Source organism: Dipteris shenzhenensis, chromosome 11, assembly GCF_047967505.1.
Source record: "Dipteris shenzhenensis isolate YYH24624 ecotype China chromosome 11, Dip_SZ_1.0, whole genome shotgun sequence".
NCBI classification, from domain to species: Eukaryota; Viridiplantae; Streptophyta; class Polypodiopsida; order Gleicheniales; family Dipteridaceae; genus Dipteris; species Dipteris shenzhenensis.
In genome coordinates, this window is record NC_141606.1 from 15,136,180 (window position 1) to 15,158,401 (window position 22,222).

The 22,222-nt window shown below is 43.1% G+C and overlaps 1 protein-coding gene across 1 annotated transcript in view; it reads right to left on the bottom strand.

Moving 5' to 3' along the window:
- Nucleotides 1–3,351: 3,351 nt before the first annotated feature.
- LOC147896665 (diiron containing four-helix bundle family ferritin protein, putative (Protein of unknown function DUF455)) overlaps nucleotides 3,352–22,222 on the bottom strand; it is a 122,428-nt gene continuing 103,557 nt past the window's right edge. Inside the window, exons 7-8 of the mRNA XM_087381985.1 lie at nucleotides 3,935–4,015; nucleotides 3,352–3,824 (exon numbers count right to left, since the gene is read on the bottom strand). Coding sequence (XP_087238111.1) covers nucleotides 3,771–3,824; nucleotides 3,935–4,015 — 135 coding nt within the window. The 3' untranslated portion in view covers nucleotides 3,352–3,770. The remainder of the gene's footprint in view (nucleotides 3,825–3,934; nucleotides 4,016–22,222) is intronic.

A 22,222-nucleotide genomic window follows, 5' to 3' on the forward strand; every position in this document is an offset into this window, starting at 1 on the left:
GTGGGACAATGCCATGTTGAGGTGAGGGTGGGAAGACCTGCAAACAACCCTATTGGCTACTCCTCTTACACCAGGGACCACTCAAACCATCCCCACCCCCTCCCAACCCATGCTTGACCCTCCTCCCATGTACACCTTCCATCCCCAAATGCATTCAAGAGGATGTGGGTCCTTTTGTGCAAATTTCCCCCCCTCTCAGTTTGTTGTAGGCCTGCCCCCTCCTCTTCGCTAGTCCAGCTCCATTGTCCCTCCATTTTTCAAACGTGAGAACTCCTTTGGCAACAACTCTGCCTCCTCCTTCTCTAGTCCACTGTCTTTCTTGCTCTCCAACACCTCCTATAGAAACTGCTCATCTCGCTCTGCTCTAGTCCAACTCTTTCTCTCTCCGTTCCTAGCTACAATATCTCCTACAACAGTAGCTCATTCCCCTTTGCTCTTTCTCCCTCCATTCCTAGCTACATCAACTCCTGCAACAACTGCTCATTGCCCTCTACTCTTTCTCTCTCCATTCCTAGCTATAGTACCTCTTGCAGTAGTAGTTGCTCATCCCCCTCCACTCTTTATCCCTCCATTCCTACCTATAGCACCTCCTGGAGCTACTCTCCACCTTCATTTGCACCCTCTATACCTACCCGCCCCTCTCCCTCTCTCTCCCCCTATTAGCTACTCTCTCCCTCCACACTACACTTTCATGTCCATTATTACTTTTGTGACCTCTCTACAAGCATGGTGAGGAGACCATACACGTCCTTTGTGTTCCACAGGAGCAAAAATGCATTGGATGAATGGGTGCCTTGCACCTACACCTCGAATGATTTGATAGTGATGAGAGGATTTGCCAAGGGTCCCCGTAAGCTTCCCAAGACTGAGAAAGGTGATCTTTTACATGAGTGAAAGGACTGCATCGTGAAGTTCAAGCTTGGGAAGAAAGGATGGTTTGCAAAGGTGCAACACATCTGCATGGGAAGGACATGTGACTGGCTCTGTCAAGCAATCAATCGACAATACCTTCACATTGTAAGTCTGCATTTTGTGTAAATTTTCTAAGTATAATGAATTAGTTTAAAATTGTATTTTGAAATAGCAACTGTACATAGCATATTTTTTTCCTTCAAACTTTGGGGACTGGGAACCAATCTGGTGGTTCTTATGTAAGTTCATTGCCATTAATAAGGATTTAAAAGTCCTCTACTTTGAAATAGAGAAATATCTATAATTGGTATAATGCCAAGTACATACTCCAAGGACGGCATTAGGATATAACCATCTTCAATGCATTGCACCATCACAACTTAAAGATATGGATTGCAGCATGGTGAAAATATTAACAATGCAATCATGCAAGCATAAGATTGCAAAGGATGTCGACCATGAAGTTTACATTTGACTCTAAATGGGTAAGGTTATCTTAATTTATACCTCTACATATTTTTGCTTCTTGTTTTCAGAATATCCAGATGCACAAAACAAAAACCATGTGATCATGCAAGTGCCTACAAGAGAATGCCCTTGAGAAATTGCTTGGGGTAAATTGGGTAGGCAGGTCACGTAAACAAAAGGATGATCTATTTCAATGCCATGCACGTAAGGACAATGTGGTTGTCAAGTACCACATCTCTTGCCAAATGTTATATTTAGCTTTCTAATATAGACACTGGGAAAAAACAGGTGACAATTGAGTCTCCCTTGACTCTAGCGATGATGAGAAAATATAAGAATAAGTTTATGTATTGATTCTCATTTAGGATATGCAAAGAATGTGACCATCACGTCACAATGGACTCTCAAGGATGTGCGAGAACGCCTATTATTCATGGAGGATGGCATGTTTGAGTCCTTCCATTTTATAAAAAAACGCATGCATGGTACCACTTCTATCCCTCCTACAATATTGAAGATGGTAAATAATGTGGGATGGAATACTTGTGGATTTTGACATTTTTCAATTCACAGTGGTACAATTTATTTTGATGTTTTAAATAGTTTTGTTTCATGTCAAAAAAAATTTCAAAAAATAAAATTTATTTTATTAACTATATTTACAACATTTTGGCATATATAGGTTGTAGAGTTACTTTAGTTTCAAAGTTTCACTATCCTAGCCATATTTCTCCTAGCTACCAAACTTGGCATGCTTTGTGTTTTAGGATGCTTGACCAATACGAATATGTATAATCATAATTTATTTTCAAAATCACTACATTTCAGCTCTCTTCAGACCATGCAAAAAATTTTGATCAATATTCTCATGTTTGTGTCCAACATATAGACAACATTTTTACATCAATACACAAACTGATTATCAATAATACTTTGAATTTTGTATGTGTGTGTGTGTGTGTGTGTGTGTGTGTGTGTCTTATGTGGTCTAATGAGTTATCTTCATAGGATGCCCTATGATTGAAGGAGATCGCCCAGTTGGTTTCCAAAAGGCGAATTCATCATAGCGTGCATCACTAAGCCAATATACACCCCAAACTAGGCCCCTAGGCCACAGTAAGCGATTTTTCATCCTAAAAGCACCAAAAAAAGAGAAAGAGAAGAGGAAAGTTACGAGGACAAAATTAAATTTTGAAAAATAAAAATAAAGCTAAAGACCCACGGAGTCTCTTGGGCAAACCCAGTGCTTACTAAATATGTCAAATAAACAAAAGAGAAAGAAAACAAGAAATAAAGAAGGAAGAAGGTGAACAAAATCTTCCAAAAACAAGTATAAAAACTCTCTCTCTCTCTCTCTCTCTCTCTCTCTCTTTAATTAAGACATTAAAAACTAAATGGACCCCTTACACTTATGTACCGCTTCCTACAAAGATGCAATCCTAACTTAGAAAGGACATGCATACTCAATCAAACTCTTTTGAAATTCTTTATAGACACACAACGTAAGTCATTAAGAACTTTCTTTTAGCATGGCTTCCTCTTCACTCTACTTCCTTCCACTGTATTTGTACTCCTACGAAGTCTCCTCTTCTTCCTTTCATTGTAATTGTACTCCTACAAAGTCTCCTCATAGATGCTCTCTAGAACACCCTCACAACTCCCCTTGAAATACCCTCCACAAACTTCAACATGCACTCAATCCCCTATTCCAAAATCATACCAAATAAAGGCTGAAAGGCAAACATCTCGAGAAACAAACCTCCCCCCTCCGCCCCCCAAATATCACACACAAAAACATGTGTGTGTGTTTTCGCCCCAAAAAACAGAAATGTGTGTGTGTGTTTTCGCCCCAAAAAAAAGTGTCTCTCCCCCAAAAACATGCCCAAACTTCTTGGTTAAACACAAAACGAGCAGTGCAATTTTGACCTTATAGCAGTCACCCACAATCATAGAATCCACAAACTCCACACTAGCAAGGATTAGTATGGCACCTCCACAAGCATCATCATTGCCCAACAATGCAGGTAGACCATTGTATAGACATGTGTGCTCAAGATGTATACATTCCCACAAACAATCTTGAACATAGAGGTCTTTGTACGAGTTGGTCAAAACTCCCAAGGTAGGTAGACTAGGAGATGGCGAAGGCTAGCCACGGGGAGTCTTATACAAAAGCAGTCATCATCCCCTTCATTCAAGCTACAGCTATCTGTAAAGATGTGATTAGTCCCTCCAAACGAAGAGCCCTAAGCAAGAAAAGCTTAGGCAAGGTAGGTGACAGGGCTATGCATCACTAGAAAAAGAAACAACTATCACAATATAAACTCGGATAAAAACTTTACAAGGTGGAGTTTGCAGTACTAAAGCCCATAAGCAGTCTTCCTTGAGCATCAGGTCACATTATCCTTCTCCATTGCAACGATCAGTGTAAGCCTCTCATAAACCTGAAGAATTTCAAGAAACCTTAGATAATGCAGGGAAGAATCTATCATCTAAAATTATACTGGCAGGTCTGTGGTGCACTTCATCAAAATATACATGTATGCTCACGGACCTTTGAAAGACAAGCATTTGGGCTCCCTACAGCAATGGTAGTTGCCGTATCATCCTGCCCTACATGGTTTACATCATTTTGCTACCAAAACAATCATCAAATTTAAAGTGTCAATATGTCAGGCATAAGTTGATTCAACTGCAGTCAGCTAATATCTTTTCACAGTTTCCACCCACAAAGTTGTAAATTTGAAAAATGATTGCAATCTTAGCCAGTATCACATGTAAGCACGCTGAGTAGCAAGATTGTATTTTGGGAGAGACGTAGTCCCCAATTAATGAAGAGTTAAATGACGCAAGCACAGTTCCTTGTCTATTTAGTTGCTCTCGCTGCTGGTAGCTTTCTGCACACCTAATGCTAGTAGAATGGATCCTTCTGCTTGCAGCAAAACCAGCTCTAAATGCTTATATTCCCTCTCGTACCCATCAACCTGACTTAGTCATACTCAGGATCTCCATCATACTGCCCGTTTATTTTCCAATGACTTTTTTAATCTGGTAAGATCCTAATTTTTCCTTTATCCACATGTCCATGGAATATGTCATTGGATCTCCTTTTGCCTCTCGAATCTCATACTTCACAGTCCAGCCAGTCATGCTAGCAGCCGACCGCTCACATATATCCGTCCACCTAGCCCTCCCCAAGCCCATCCTAGTCCTACATGCTATCATTAGGGCTTCAACCCCTCCCTAGATCACAGCAATCATTCCTTTACACCAGTAATCTCTCACTATCTACTCCCTTTCATGGTGTTTTTGCTTGCTCAACCGTCTACATTACTGCATACCAACACCTTTGATCGCCCTCAGCTGAAAGAACGAAGTTGTTTCACTGTTTGAGGTATGGGCCATTCCAAAACCTTTTGAATGCGATCTAGATCAATGCTGATACCTTCTGAAGAAACCTTGTGCCCTAAGGAAATGATCTCCATATAAAGAAGTCTCATTTACTCATCTTTGCATATAGCTTATGCTGTCTTAATAGAACTAAGACAATCCTGACGTGTCCAATGTGATCCTCTAATGATCGGTTATATATCAAGATGTCATCTAAGAACACAACAACGAATTTGCCCAAATAATCTCGGAACACTTCGTTCATCATTTGCTGGAAGGTAGAAGGAGCATTGGTCAACCCAAAAGGTAATAAGAGAAATTTGTAGTGACCATACCTAGTACGAAAAGCGGTTCTATCTATGTGCTTTGCATAGATACGGATTTGGTGATAATAGGTTTAGCCCCAGGTACTAAATCTATGCAATGATCTACTGCCCTTTCTGGTGAACAATTCTTGAACTTGACAAGGTATATGTAAGTTACTTTGCCCTGGGGGCCCTTGCGTACCGTATGATACATAATCTGCTTTGACTAGAGAATCTCCTCCAACTCATCCACTTCTGGTGGATCTTCCAATATTTGTTTTGTAGGCTCTGGCCCTTGATATCTTTTAGAAGCCTCGCATGAAAGGCATTGTGAATCTTCCAGTGCTCTTGCAGTTGTAGCATGTATGCTGCCTCATTTTTTTCGTCTATGACCCAAAAGGGTCAATAATACCTAGTAGACAGCTTGGCATATACTTTCTCCTTGCCCTTAAGCTAGTGAAGCCTAGCTTTCTCAAAATTTAGAAGTACCCAATCCCTTGGTTTGAGGTCTGTCTATCGTCAGCTCTCTTATGTTTCTACTGATATCTCTTTATTGTTGTCTGCACTTGGCTGTCTAGAGATCTCTAACATATTGATCATGTGCATATATCTCATCTTTGGTCCTCAAATTAGTGGCAGAATCACCTTTCCATATATGACCTCAAATGGGGCCTTCTATGGAGCTATGAACAGCATTATTATATGCAAACTCACTAGTAGAAGGTACCTTTCCCAATCTGATTTCTAATCAACCATATAGCATTTCAAAGGGTCTAACACAACTGAATTTTCTACCTCAGTTTGACCATCTGTCTGGGGATGGAAAGAAGAAGAAACGTTCATGTTCGTCCCCCTATTGTCAAATAGAGCTCTCCAGAACAACTTGTCATTTTGGGATCTCGGGATCTCGGTCACTAACAATGGACTTAGTCATGCCATGATGCTTAAAGACCTGGGCCAGGAAAAATTTAGCCATGTGGTATGCCTTAATGGTCTTGCGTATCAGAATAAAATGAGAATGTTTACTGCATCGTTCTATGATAGTCCATATCCCATCATTCCCGGTACTTGATCGTGGCAAATCATTGCATTGGTATGCTCTCCCATGGTACCTAGGGCACATCAATATGCCAGGTGTCCTCCATCTGCCATATTTAACTTTCTGGCAAGTAAGGCATTCTGCAACAAAAACATGTATATCCTTGCGCATGGCTGGCCAATAAAAATCTCTCTCCAAATCTTGAGTTAGTATCTCCAATACCTCTATGTCTGGCATATGAGGGTGCATGATATTTCTCCAAAATTTTATGTCTCATATCTTGGGTAATGCACAAGCATTCTAATGGAACAACAGCAAGGAGACAATGGAATGAAGCAAATGGAGAGTATTTATTCAAGAGTGGAGAGCCCAATATATAGGCTCCAAGATACATCCACTAAACATCATAGATGATGTCATAGTAGAAGCCACCAAGATCCTATAATCATGCCACCATCTCCATGAATCTCTCAATCACACCTAGAACCTTCTACAACTAAACCTGGTCACACAACCAACACACAACCCTTGTACCCCTTGGTACACCCCATTACATCAATTTGTCCTTCATTCCCCCCCACAAATTAACATGGGATGCTCCATGGCTTGCCCATCATCATGTGGCAACACACATGGCCCCAACCTGTGACTCACTCCTAGGACTCTTGGTTTACAACTGGAGGATTGGAAAACGACTATGTATGGAAATCCCCATGGGTCCAACAAGGTAAAACCTCAAACAGAGAACTAACAATCATTTAAGGATGGACTATCCATCGCAGAGAACCATTATTGACTCCATCACACAAATTAAAAATCTAGAAGGCAGGGCCAATGCCCTTCTGGATGAAAGTCTCCTCATTGATAGAGGTCTTTGTAACATCTTTGACTTTCTTCAATGTTGGTGAAGTCATCCTTGTCTTCATGGTTTCCGAGATCACTAGCATATCATTGATGTAGCTTCTTTGTTCCTTGATCTTAACTGCTCCTTTCTTTGTAAAATAAACTTCCAAAAGAATAGTAATAGTAGCTTCTAGTCGGTTGGCCTTAGAGATGCATGCCTTTCTTGATCAATTTTATAGGTATCCTTACATAAGGCACTCATGGTAAAGAGGGTCTTACTGCTTGGTATAACAAGGGCAGTGTCTACTCTTGTACTACATAGGAGCTCATGATTGTATGGCAAAGTATAGTCAATCAATTCATTTCATACATCATGAAAGATGCTGAAACCATAACTAAGGCATCTTCAATCAAATAAGCAACATAATGGTTGTAGTTGAAACCTTTGTTCCAATCATATCCATTGGAAACCAGCATGCATATCATGATATACTCATTTATCATATAAGCCTTTGTCACTATAAACATGAGTATAGAATACTTCTCCAAAACACCTTCAAAGTATAATGCCATAGTCAAACTTTGACTTAAAAGTTCAAGGTTTCCTCCAACTGTCAAGTATAATGTTGATTAGAGCTAAACGAAATACTGATTTAATACTTCAGCATTCAAAACAAAGCCAATCCTTGCTTTGACGATCAAAAGCCCCAAAAACTAGTTGACTTAGCCAACCCTTACCAAGCATAGCAAGCTGAAAACTGTGTTTTCAGACAGAGGTCGAATGGAGCCCGAAATTGGAGCTATAAGCAGCAAGAGAGAGAGGGCTTTCGCAAGAGAAATTAAGCTCTAGTACCAGAGGACTCCCACCAGAGAGGAATTGCGCCAATGCGCGTCAGGTCGTCTGAGAAACTTGCGCCTTTTTCGATTGGTTTTTTCGTGTTTTCTCCTCAAATACAGGAGCATTGGTGCTCAGACTTCATCAGAATCCTCCTTATAACATCGCTCACCAGCAGCTAGAACCATTTTGTGAATGGTGACTCCTATTGGGAGAATTGCAAGAAAATTCGACGACCAGAAGAAGTGTCGGCACAGGCAGCAGACATGACTTACGTAATTCCTCTGAACCATAGATTCGCCCAGCCAAGAGGAGTATCCAGCTCAGAGGGCTCGCAGAATGATGCTTCAGAGAGAGAGAATAAGCTTAAGGAAAATCAGGAAGGAAGGTGGAAGAGAAAAACTCCATTCCGGGAAGATGAAGAATCTAGGGGAATCAAAGAAGACTCAAGGAATCAAGGAGGATGGTTGTGGCGCTGATACCACATGATGGAGCAACAGCAAGAAGACAATGGAATGAAGCAAATGGAGAGTGTTTATTCAAGGGTGAAGAGACCAATATATAGGCCCCAAGATACATCCAGTGAACATCATAGATGATGTCACAGTAGAAGCCACCAAGATCCTATAATCATGCCACCATCTCCATGAATCTCTCAATCACACCTAGAACCTTCTACAACTAAACCTGGTCACACTAACCAACACACAACCCTTGTACCCCATTACATCAATTTGTCCTTCACATTCATCCCTATTAAATACCCATCTTTCATGGAATATTGACTCGTAGACTGCCCCTCCTACATATCCTGCATTATTTCTCCAAAGTCTGGGTCACTGGCATATTGCTCTCCCATTTCTTCAACATCCCTGTGATACACAATGGTGACATTATTGACCTGAGGTCATCAAGATAAGGTATTTGCCAATCTATTCAGAGCTTCTAGTGTATGGACAATCTGAAAATGAAACGTGCATGCACAGCAGATTTTCCCATTTCATGTGCTTCTTTGAGCATTTAGTTCGTGTCAGGAAATACCTCAGACTTTGATGATTAGTTTTAACTAATGTTTCCATGTGTTTATAGTATGAATTATAGCTAGTAACTCTTTCTCATAAATCCCCATATACCTTTCAGCATCTCGTAATCTTCTACTTTCGTAAGCCACCACGTCACCATCACAATCCACATCAAAGGATTTATACAGATCAAGAAAAACAAGAATTCGTCCCGTGGTCAATTTCTCTTTGAGAGTGTTGAATGCTTTCTTCTAGCGTTCTTCCCATCTAAAGGCTGCCAGAAGTATCAGAAATCTCCGAGAAAGTGCATACTTCATGTATGGACCTAAGTTCGAGCCATTCTTGAATCGAATTTATTTTAGCAAGGCCCATTCAAATCCCAACCTTAAGGTAATGGGTTTCTTCCAAGAAGAATTCATTCTTCTTACTGTTCGCATAAAGCTGATGATTACGTAGTTCTTGCAAGATACTTCCTGTGCTCTTCTTCAGACTTTGAAAAGACTATAATGTCATCAAAGAAGGTGCATGTGAAGTGCCTGTGAGGTAGAGGGCACCACAGTGAGCTTGGAGAGAGTCAAGGGAGCCCTGGCTATCTACGGTGAGGCCTTGGGTGCGCGGATCAACTCGACAAAATCCATAGGTTTCTTCACAGGCTCTGAGGAGACACAGGAGATTCTAGTGTGGGGGAGCAACTTTGGCTTCCGCTGGATACCGCGGGGCCAAACAGCAAGATACCTTGAATGCCAGGTGGGTATTGATGTTATAGCAGAGCAGCAGATCGCCCCGGTCCTCGAGAGTGTTCGGCGCAAGCTTCTCTACTAGAGCTCAGCCAAACTCTCCCTAGCGGGCAGTGCTTTAGTGGCAAACCAGGTCCTTGCCACGACATGTGCCTCCCGCTGGTGTTTTCACAGAGGGTGCATTGGGCAGCTCGGATGGTTGGTTTGGAGCTTCCTTTGGGCAGGATTGGACGGCACGAGGAATACTAGAGCCTAGGTCGCTTGGTAGATGGTGATCGTGCCGCAGGCATTGGGAGACTTGGGTATCATTGATCCGGAGATGTAGATCAGAGCCCTCTTGGGCAAGTTGGTTGTGCACGGCCTCACCCCAGCTGCAGAGCCTTGGAAGCTCCTCTTACAGCAAGGGCTCCTCAGGAACACCCCATGCATTGGGGGGCAGTGGCAACATTCACACAAATGGATCTTCTCAGAGGCCCCCCTTATGGGGAAGGGTTTCCCCTTGATGAGGAGCCTCCATAGGGTCTGGAAGAGATTAGCAGGGGGCCTCATTCGTGCTCATCCCTGCTGCAAAGATGAGTTCGAGCAACAGTCCCTCATTTGGCACCCGGAGATTAAGGATCAGGATGGGCGTATGCTCGAGCAGTGGACTCACATTGGTTGGGCACGGTGGGACAGTGGACCGGCCAGCTCCTTTAGCAGATGGAGCAGATTACCCATGTAGGCAGAGGCAAGGCTTGGCGCCTTAGCGCATTTGCGAGGGGCAAGGCAGTGGATGAGGGAGATTGACCTAGCCAACCCTAAGTCCAGTCGCCATTTAGCAAGATATCATCTACACCCTCTGTTCCACCTGGGAGCGTGGGACCCCAAGCTCTAGGGCGACTATCGCGAGATGCGCTCGTTTCTGCAAGGCTTGGCCTGCATGAGTTGTTTACATATTCACTCCGCGAGGAATTCACTGGTTGTATAGCCCCCCCCCCCCACCTAGCTGTTAGCCCCTGTACTAGAGATCCCCTAGGCAGTGAGCTAGGTTTCTCTGGAACAAGGTTTTTTCTTCTTTCAGCCTTTTTCCAAATTTTCCATACTCAGCACCTTCGGGGCTGCTGTTTTGTATGAAGTCTTTCAAGCATTAATAAAAGGTTACTTTCTTTGCTTTTTTTTTTTTTAAAGTTCCTGTGATGCCTAAAAAAGGATCCATAATTCTATTGAGCGTAGTAGGGGCATTTGTCAAACCAAAAGGCATCACCAACTACTCATATAGGCCAAAAGGTAGTTGTGAATGCTACTACGGTTGTGTGCCGACCTGTTGGTACCCACTCTTGAGATCTATCCTGCTAACTATTGAAGCTCCACTCAACTTATCCTAAACATAATCGATGCATAGAATGGGGAATCTATTCTTGATGGTCATCCTATTTAGAGCGTGATAATCTATGCATATCCAAAAAGAGCCATCCTTCTTTTCAACCAAAAGTACATGGGAGAAAGAAGGACAGGAACTGGGTTGAATCAACCTTATAACAACAAGTCTTGCACCTAGTCGTCACCTCTTCTCTCTATGTTGTACTTACTCGATAGAGTGGCCTATTAGGTGGCTCACTCCATGGCATAAATTCTATTTGATGATCTTTTGGTCTTTCAGGGGGTAGCTCTCCTGGCAAGGCATCCAAGAAACAATCTTTAAAGCTCTCAAGAAACTGAAATTTTTCTTTATCAGAGGCATTCAATCCAACATGGATTTCTAAATCTTTTTCTTTAACAAAAGCTGTATAGGTTGTTCTCTTATTTTGCCCCATGAGAGGAAAAGCTCTCTTTCTTCTAGATTAGTCACCCTTCCCAAAACATCTGGTATTCTCCCGCTAATGATCTGGGCTGTACTTGAGGCTTCTTTTGCTCCTCAGAAGCTGAAGGCCTTTCAAGGCACTAGGCAACCACATGCCCCTCGGTACTGTACCTGAAACATTTCCCATCTCTATAGAGTATGGCAATCTGTTCAGGGGTAAACTTTTGGGATCTCGTTTCCCCTTAGCTTCTGGGGCTGAATCTCCCTCTTCTCAGCCCTAGGAAACTCTCTTTTCTCAAACCAGATTGGGGTTGGCTTTTCTTTTCTGCTGTCCCTGCTAGAAGTGATGGCACAATAGCAGGGTCCAGCATATGCATAAGGCTGGCCACTAAAGCTGAATGCATCATATCATGGATACTCTTGATGTACTGTGTATTTATAACAGCCTGAAATTTTGGGTTTCCTGAGTTGGGACTTCTTGGAGACTTTCTTAAAAGGGGCAATATGTAGATAGGCATCCCAAAATTTCTATCGATATGTCTCTACTGATTCTCCTTCATCCATGTGCAAACTTCCCAACCAAGGAGTACATGATCTTTGGCTGCATAGCATAAACTGTATATAAACTGTATATAAAATATTTTCTTGAAACCTTACCACTCTTTTAGGGCTGAGCCATCTGTTGTATGTGCACTCCACCATGCAATGGCTGTACCAAGGAGAAGCAGGCTAACCATATACAGCTTTGAGGACTCAAGGTAATTCTCCAAGCCAAAGGCAGCATCAAACTGTCTAATAAACTGTATGGCCTTGCCTGGTGGACCTTATTGTCCATTATATATGATAAACCCTACAAACTTACCACCTTCTTTAAATTCGCTTGGCTCACATGCCTTTGCTGCTGTATTCTTCTCCTCGGAAGATTTCTTCTTTTTAGACTTGGGAGCTGGTAAGCTAGAAGAAGAGGATGAAGAAGTAGAACTAGAGGTAGAGGAGAAACTCAAAGAGGAAGAACTGGAGGAAGGGGATGAACTAGAAGAAGAGGATTTCTTGCTTTTCTCTTTCTTTTTCTTCTTCTTGCCTTCCAAGCATGGCTTCTTACTAGAAGAGAGAGATGGGGTGAGCTAGGAGATCTTTTTCTGCCTATTTCTTTCTGGCCTGCTTCAGAATGAGCTTTTTCTTGCTCTTCCTCACCATGAGGATTCTCCAACCTACGGAAAAGAGGATCTCTCCTTGCTGGAGCAAGTTGTGCAAGCGATTCCTGTTGGAATATTTGTGATGAAGGACTTGCTCTAAGGTGCATGTGCGCATCTAGTAGCAGTCATGTGTGTGTGTGTGTGTAGTGAAGCACACTTAGTACTATCTAGGACCATGACACATGTGATGATGCAGTAGAAGGCGCCCACTTACAGAGGTGCCAATCATTTAGGAAGTCCCTATGATGTAGCGCTGATTGCCTTTGATGTAGGAGAGGTGCCTATGATCTAGGACACCCTCTCTCCCACTCTATAAATGAGAGGCTTCTCTCTCACAATCAATAGAACACACTTTTGGATTATTCCTATGTTCTCAACTCTTGTCACGATGCATCTCTTCTCTCCCACCACTTCCATGTGGTATCAGAGCTCTAGGTTCTAGAAAATCCTTTAGCCCCCTAGTTTGCCACATCATCATTCTCTTCCTCACTTCCACCTCTCCATTTTGCCTCTTTCTTGGAGTTTTTTGTAAGAGCTTGTTCTCCCTTTGTAGTGCATCATTCCTCAAACCCTCTCAACTGTAGTTCCACCTTAGTAGGGCGCACCTCCACCTCAGAGGGTTTCCCAACATTTGCCCTCTACAGCCCGTGGCAACACAAACTTCTCCCGACGAAGTTCTGTGCAATTCAGCTTCTACAGTCGAAATTTTGACATGCCCTTTGAGCACAAGTTGGACGATGTTGCAAGCTACCTCCTGATGAATGGAGTGAGAAGAATTTAAAGAAAAACTAGTCGAACTTCTTCAGCTTGGCTATGGCGACCTGACACGCAATTGCACCCATCTCCTTGGCTGGTATACAAGCTTTATTTCTGCTTCAAAAGCTTGCTAATTGCTGCTTCTATCAATGCGAATTTTGGTCTCCAAGATTGCTTCACATGTGAAAGCAAAAGAAAAGAAGAAGAAAGTCAAGGCAAATATGGTTGAAGAAAGAACTTCATCAACCAATGAAGTAACAAATTTTGTGGTAGCATCAGCAAATGAAGAATCAAATTTTCTAGAGAAAGATAAAGATTAGACCTTCTAAAGTCCAACATCTTTGAACTTTTGTCATCACTTGGTCATGTAGTCAATTTTGAGGTTCTCAACTTGGAGCAGTACTCCAAAAGAAATGTTATGTGTTTTTAGTCCTTGTAGCCTTTGTAAATCACCTATGGTCACCATATGATGTAGGCCATGTGATATGTGTTTGCCTTCATGGTAGACATAGAAACTAGGTCCACACAAAGGCCTAAGATTAAAGCTTGTACATACAAGGGAGATAACCATTTAGGGGGTTTATCCCATTTTTGTAAACCTTGACCCTTGGGCACCCCTTGCTAGCATGAGATCCTAGCCATAGATTTATCCTTGACCACCATGAGATGGCTTGTGAAACTATGTGATTAGATGTATCCTTGACATAGCATGAGGCAAACCCTTGAGGGGAGGTATATTGGGATATTTGTGATCAAGGGCTTGCTCTAAGGTGCATGTATGCATCTAGTAGAAGTCACATGTGTGTGTGTGTGTGTGTGTGTGTGTGTGTGTGTTTGAGACTTTTCAACTTTTCAACTTTTCTAGTTTTCAGTTAACCTCCTCGCTTTTCCCAGGGACCTTCTTGTCATCTTTTCAATTTTGTACTTCATGGTGGGTTTTCACCTCTTCTAAGGTTTCCCACAGAGAAATATATGATTTCACAAAAAAATGTGTGTGTGTGTGTGTGCATGCGCGCGCACAATGAAGCACACTTAGTACATCGTTCAAAGAAACGTTTCAAAAAACAGGAAACGTTTCAAAAATTCAGTTTGTATATTTGGGTCTTAATAAATGCAAATTTTATGCCCTGCATAAATATAGCATGCTGAAACTATGCAAACTAAGCTTAAAAATCACAAAATGCCTTCATACATTGCCTACAATGCCCAATGGTTTTGGAAGTACTCTAGTTTGTAAGTTGTTACTAGCTAGTTGTTACAGAAGACTAGAGATAATTAAAATTAGAATGTGAGCTTTGAACTTGGCCGCATGACAACAATTCAAAAGCTCAATCATCCAAACTCATGGTGCGACTCAAGCTTCCTCCTGCACTCGTTCCTCACAAATTTCTAGCCTCAAAGGAATCGAATCCATGCCACAACCAATCGAGCATGATTGTGAAGTTGAAGTTGCCCGTGGCCATCACCGAGGGGAATTACAATTAGCAAAAACCTACTACGTCCAAACCAACCTGCTCATGTACTTACAAAAAGGCTGTACACACTTAAGAATGGATGGAAAAGCCAAAGATAGATGACAGGCAAAATCATCGTACAATAGATCATATCTGTGTGCTAGTAGTGCGCATCAACTAGATTGTGTGTGGAAGTTAGACAACATCATAGCTCGAAGTTCGTTTGAATATATAGTCCTCTAACACATTGAACTGGTGAATCGTCCAATAGTTCCCAATACCTTGCACGACAGAGAGCTTGCTTTCTTCTTGGACAACTTTATTTGATCCTAATGTTGTATGACAATGTGCAGAGACTCGATCAGACGAAAGGTGTCCCATTGTCGATCGTGATCTGGTTCTGATGTAGTAATGTCATCAACCAGGCCCAATATAAAACTCGTATGGAACGTTAAACTATAAACTTGTAAACACCTCCCACCAACACAATACAGAAATCTTCTTAGGCGAAGACGACGACCAAATTTCAATGCAAGCAACTAGTAATTGACGAGCAAAACTATCAACAAATCTCGCCATTGACATCGAGCAACAAAGACAGATTGGACGACTGCTATTGATGCGCAACAAGAACTACAAAAGGCAACGGCGCTCACAAGATGGACTCGAATAAGCATTTACAAGGACTATAGAAACAAGAGTGAACGGGACTTCTCCCCGTTCCCCTGCGATCTTGCAGGTATACTATGATGTCAATTCGGATTTGGGGGTAAAGACTCTGCTTGAACATGGCTGGCACAGGTTAGACTTGTAGAGTACAAAGTGCAACTGCAAGAAGACTCCCTTTTGGCATCTCGCGTTGGAAAGCTATCGCTGATTGACTTGGCTGGTTCAGAGAGAGCTTTAGCAACGGATCAGCGCACTATCAGGTCACTAGAGGGTGCCAACATCAACAGATCCTTGCTAGCCCGCAGCAGCTGTATCCATGCTCTGGTAGAGGGCAAAAAAGGCACATTCCTTTCTCGACAGTAAACAAAATAATACAAAAGACAGAACCTGGAGGTGAATTTTTTCACACATAAGAACACAAAATATGTCAATACTACAGTGAAAAAGCCTCTACAGAAAAATGTGGCTTCAGCAGAGAGCACTTTCCATAAAGTCCTCTCTCTCTCTCAATCTATAGATATCCGTTCCATATTTGATCACTGAGCGTATTGTTGAAAGGCGTATATAGCTACTATAAATGGATACGAAGAAGAATCCACTGAGCGCAGAAGAGAACGGATGAGCGAAAGAGCACTCAATGCAGGCTTCCACAGCTGCACATCCAACTAGAGCGTAGAGAAACACCTTCCAGCTCTTAAACGTATTTATCAACACGCTGCAGCATCTGACTTTCGAGCTCTTAAACGTATTTATCAACATGCTGCAGCATCTGACTTTCGAGTTTTTGGCACTGCTGCTGAGATAAGTACGAGGCCGTTTTGGGTGTGGGACTTACAGGGTACCTGTCAAACTTCTATGATCCCAAACGTCAGCCCGAGTAATTTATTTTTCGGAGAGACTCAAAATACTTTACACTGGGCCGATCAAGCGAGAATAAACAACTCCGTATGCAGCTTGCGCACTTGCAACAGAAGCTTTTGACGGTCTAAAGCAATGCAATTTTCGAACGGCACCCTGCATCTTTCACGCATGGTTTATCCACCTCTTGCCCGACTCCCGAGACAATCCCTACAGTGGTAGACACTTTACAGGTCAAGAGCGCAGGATCGAGGATCTGCAAAGAACCGTGCAGGGGTTAGAGGAGGAGAGGGATCAAAATCGGCGAGAGGAGAAGCTAACAGCATTGATCTAGTCCACCTTAGCAAGTCCGCTTTAGACGGGCCCTCAAAGGGCAAAGGGCAACTCTCTCGTTGCTATAGCCTGCCCCTAGCGGGGCAGTGCTAATAAACCTAAAAATTCTGTAATTTTCCCTTTGCAAGAAAAACGATCACTTTACTAAAGCCTACCTCACAGGGCAGGCGGTGTTTGCAGAATTCTTTCCGCTTCTGATGGGCATCGCATGGGGAGACGATTTGAGGTTCTGGCGGTGGGAATCTTCTAAAAGTTCTTGTTTTTCCGAGGTGAAGTTTTTAACATTGCGTGCAACTTGACTGCCCAGTTCTTAAGTTGTAATTGAGCATGACAGCAGGGTTCTGGTCATAGAAATTGCACACGATTCACGTATATTCGATAAGGAAGCGCATCTATGACTGTTCAAGCGATGCTTATTTCATGGGAGTCTTGCAGAAATTGTGCCATGATGGAGGCCTGCACAAAGCACATGAGGCTGTGACCCATATGATCAAAGAAGGAATGTGGGTGTCGATTGAGACATGGGCTTGTCTTCTGCAGGAGTGCATTAAAAAGAATGACCTAGTGGTAGGTAGGCAATTACATACCATGATTGCTGAGACTGGTGATCAATCAAATGTAAAGCTTGGACGCCTCTTAATCCACATGTTTGCCTCTTGTGGAAGCATGCTTGAAGCAGTCCAAGTTTTTGACAGTTTGAAGGAACATAATGTGTTTTCATGGACAGCAATTATTTCTGCACATGCACAGCATGGCCAAGTTGATCATGCTGTGGAACTCTACAGCCAAATGCAAATGTCAGCTGTGAAACCAAGCTCCTACACTTTTGTTGCAGTTCTCAAAGCTTGTGCCATCAAAGCAGCCATAGTGAAGGGAAAATTTATCCATGCTGACATCATGAAAAGGGGCCTTGAAAGGGACCAATTTGTCGGAAGTGCTCTGGTGGACATGTATGCCAAATGTGCTAGCCTAGGAGATGCGCGCAATGTGTTTGACAATTTGCCGGAACTTGATGTTGTACTATGGTCTGTAATGATATCAGGATATGCTGAACATAACCATGGGTGGGAAGCACTTCAATTATACGAGGAAATGCAACAAAAGGGCATAGAGCCAAACAACGTGACCTTTTTGTGCCTTCTTAAAGCATCTGCCAGCATAGGAGCGTTAGATCAAGGCAAGCTGATCCATAACCATACAATCAAACAAGGCCTTGCCTCAGATCTGTTTATTGGAAGCACCTTGATCTACATGTATGCCAAATGTGGCAGCTTACAGTATGCACGCTGTGTGTTTGACAAGTTACCGACACAAAACGTGGTGACATGGTCTGCCATTATTGCAGGATATGCTGAAGATGGGTATGTTCAGGAAGCTCTGCAACTTTTTCAGAAAATGCAACAGCATGGCATAGACCCCGATGAGGTCACTTACGTTTCTATTTTGAAAGCATGTGCCTGTTCAGCAGCCTTACGTCAGGGACAGGTGATTCACGTGGAGATTATGAAGCGAAGGCTGGAGTCAAATCTTTTTGTTGGAAGTGCTCTGCTAGATATGTATGCGAGATGTAATAGCCTCACGGATGCACGCATTGTCTTTGACAGCCTGCCTGCAAGAAATGTTGTGTCATGGTCTGCAATGATTGCAGGATATGCTGAGCATGGGTATGGGGATGAAGCTCTCCAATTATTTCAGAAAATGAATCAAGAGGGAAAAAGGCCAAATAAGGTCACGTTTGTATGCATCCTCAAAGCCTGCTCTAGAATATCCGCCCTAGATCAGGGCAAGCTTATTCATATCACTATCATAAAACAAGGGCTTGATTCAGAGCTGACTGTGCAAAATGCCCTCACTGACATGTATATCAAATGCGGCAGCCTGGAGGATGCACACAAGGTGTTCGAAAAATTTTGTATACGTGATGTTGTATCGTGGTCTGCCATGATTGCAGGATGCGCTGATCACAGATACGATGAGGAAGCATTCCAGCTGTACGAAGAAATGCTACTGGAAGGTACGGATCCCAACGAGGTTACGTTTGTGGGCATCCTGAAAGCATGTTCCAGTTTAGCAGCCCTAGAGAAGGGCAAGCTGATCCATGCTAACCTTATGAAAGGAGGGTTTGAGTCAGACCTTTTCATAGGAAATGCCCTGGTTGATATGTACGCCAAATGTGGTAGTTTAGTGGATGCAGACAGAGTATTTGCAAGCTTGCCAACACAAGATGTGGTGTCATTGAATGCGAAACTTGCAGGGTATGCAGTCCATGGGCACAGTGAGGATGCCCTAGAGTTGTTCAAGGAACTAATACAGAACGGCATAGAAGCAAACCAAGTAACCTTTGTCTGCATCCTCAAAGCATGCTCTAGCTTAGCAACTCTAGATCATTGCAAGCTGATCCATGCTGAGATCATGAAAAGAGAACTAGAATCAGATCTTTTTGTTGGAAACAGCCTGGTGGATACTTATGCCAAATGTGGTAGCCTGGAGGATGCACACAAGTTGTTTGATGGGCTGTCGTCGCGGGATATTGTATCATGGAATGCAATGATTGCTGGATACATTGAGCATGGACACTGTAAGGTGGCTCAGCATTACCTTGAGACCATGCAGCTCGAAGGCATTACGCCAGACGATGTGACCTTTGCATGCCTCCTGTCTGGTTGCAGCCATGCAGGTCTAGTGTGCGACAGCCATCATTACTTGAAGTCCATGATGCTAAACTACAATCTGGTGCCAACAATTGAACACTATGCCTGCATGGTTGACATTCTTGGTCGAGCTGGATGCTTGAATGAGGCAGAAGAATTGGCCTTGAGAATGCCATTTCAACCAAATTCTGTTGTGTGGCTGGCTTTGTTAGGTTCTTGTGTCAAGTGTGGGGATCTGGAGGTAGGGAGGAGTGCCTTTGATTGCCTTATAGAAGCTGATCGCAGAAATGCTGCTGGGTATGTGCTGATGTCAAACATTTATATAGCCAATCACATGTGGCAGGATGCACAGAACATACTAGAATTAAGAGCATTAAAAAAAGTGTGAAAGCTATCTAAGAAGAGCTATTGGGCAATTTTGAAAAGAGCATCTTTAGAGATTTTGCAAATTGTGGACTTGGGATTGGGACAATTGACCTCAAGCCAGGCTATGATGAACAAATGGCTCACATGAGGAGTGCTTGATCCCTCTTGGCTTTCAAGGGTTATGTATCTCCTCAAAAATTAGAACTCTTAGCTTAACCACTATTGTAACGAGGATTTGTTCATGGTTGAAAGTCTAGCAGGAAACAAGCAATTCTGGTGTAGTATATTTCCCATGTGCTTACTTTTTGGGAAAGGCATATGTTTAGATGCCTCATGTATCGAGCACATGCCTGAAAATCCACATAGTAAAAACTGAGTTCAGACTTGGAGGGTCTTTTGGGGTGTTCCCAGCTACATGTGGCTTGACTTTTCAAGCCAAATATGGCTTGCACCTTTACGATCCGAATGTATATAGAAGTGTTATAGCAGATGTGTGTGAGCAGTAGTGGAAGAGAAGCGTTTGTAGTCCACATACCGGTGAGGGAAAGATGACATCTGGCTTAGCAAGTGTAGATGCTGACATTAGCAATCGACAAATGGTTGGATAAAGTTTTAGCAGAACTGCTCTAGATGCATGCCATGGGTATTTGGAGCAAATGTCGCAGCTTTTTATGGAGAGATCATAGAATCATGATGATGCTTTCTTGTATGCAGGAAACTTGCTAAATTGGGAATTTGCATGACCTTTCCAGCAAGGAGCCAAATTCTTTAAGCATGGGTGCAAGTCGAATTGATGCCATCTTACTTGGAGACTAGTACATGTACAGAGGTGGAGTGTCTTCTACACAATACAATTTAGAGTAATAAAGGAATTCATTTATGTTTCATGAAGATAATTGAGGAACAACCTTCTTGAAGATTTCCAGAGCAGCGATGGAAACATTCATTTTCAAACTAATGTAGTATACCCATGTTTGGACTAGGAAGTATAACATTATGTTTATCAACAGATAGACGAGTTGAATGAAAGGCTGCTTGGAGCAACCTTCAATGAAAGATTGTAACCATACCTGACAAGCGAAGCTTTCATCTCTAGAAGGCAGTCTTGAACATAGTCAATGTGTCGAGGAAGTTACATTTCAACGAAACACAAGGCAATCAGGTTGTTATTGAGTACCAGCGTTAGAGGTCATATTTTTGTATGTTTGGCAGTCATGATTCACTGGATCTTGGAGGATTCGGGTCTCCTTAGCTTCTGTGAGCACATTAATCACGTGGATCCTCCCCCCCCCCCATTAATGCTTGAAAAAACCAACCATACAATCAGTGGCACTGATTGTGGCAGAAACAAAAGAAAAAAAAACCCTGTCAACGAGCTTGGTTTCAGAGAACCCGGCTCATTGCCTATGAATCTCTGCACAAGGGCTCACAACCAAGGTGAGGGGCTACAACGAATGCCTCGCTCTGTCAATGCATAGAAGACACATGCATACCAGGCCTTGCAGACACGCGCCCACCTCTCAATGGTCGTCCGAGATCCCGACGTCTCTCGCTCCATATCATGCCAAATGGCAATGAGGGTGGTTGTCGAGGGGTCTTGGTAGCCTCCCATTCACCAAGTTGCAACAAAGCGGTGATGTTGGACACCATCTCCAAATACTATCCTCGTGTGTCCCGCTACATCCTCTGCATCCTAGAGGGCCCCTTGCCGAATCCTCTTGCTGCAGGGTAGCTTCATAGACAGTGTGGGATCGTCTCAAGATCATTATCTGCGCATCGGTCTCCCATCAACACGCATCTGCTCTAGCCATGGGCAGCCATGGGCCGATGGGCAATCCCCCATGGGCAAACATCCAAAAGAAAATGTAATCTTTTGTGGCCTACGACTGGTCCATAAGCAATATCAAATCTGAAGATGACCTGTTGGGGGCACTTGCTGCTTGATCCAATGCCGTTTTCTCCAAGGAGTCCAGGCAGCCACCTCCAACTTAAGCCAACGACCAAAACGTGCTGTGTATGATGAGAAGGACACCTCAACACACCTCTCTGAGTGCCTTATTTTGGAAGGCCAAAACCACTCAACCGGATCCTACTACACCTCACGAAGGGGCCAGCCCTCCCACAAGCAAAGGCGCCAATTTTTTTCGTGTTGGGTCAATGGTGCAATCCTTGCCTAAGTGGCCCATCACTCTGATCCTCCTTCAATCAATCAAGCCCAAGATCCCATCCCAACTTCAAGTCTCCATTTCTTCCTGGAGTGGAAGGATCTGATGGCTTGGTGCAAGTTCTGAATCATCAGGGGTACCCCTGTCATAGAGAGCCATCCATACCATTGCAGTTGAGTTGAGGCCGTGTGCAAACCCCATCCCTCCAAGACTCGGGAATGGTGGAGTCTTATCTCTAGCATCTTCTTGCATGCCCCCCTCATGTGAGAGAGGGCATGAGACATGCCTTCGTCCTTGTAGGAGATGACTCCATAATCAAAAAGATCTGGCTGGGCCAGACCAATGTGCATCTGATGCCCCAATATGAAGCCCTCCTGATCTCGAACTTACAGATGCCAAAGAAGGCGCTGCCACTCATAGTCCTCATGACATCAAGGGTTGGC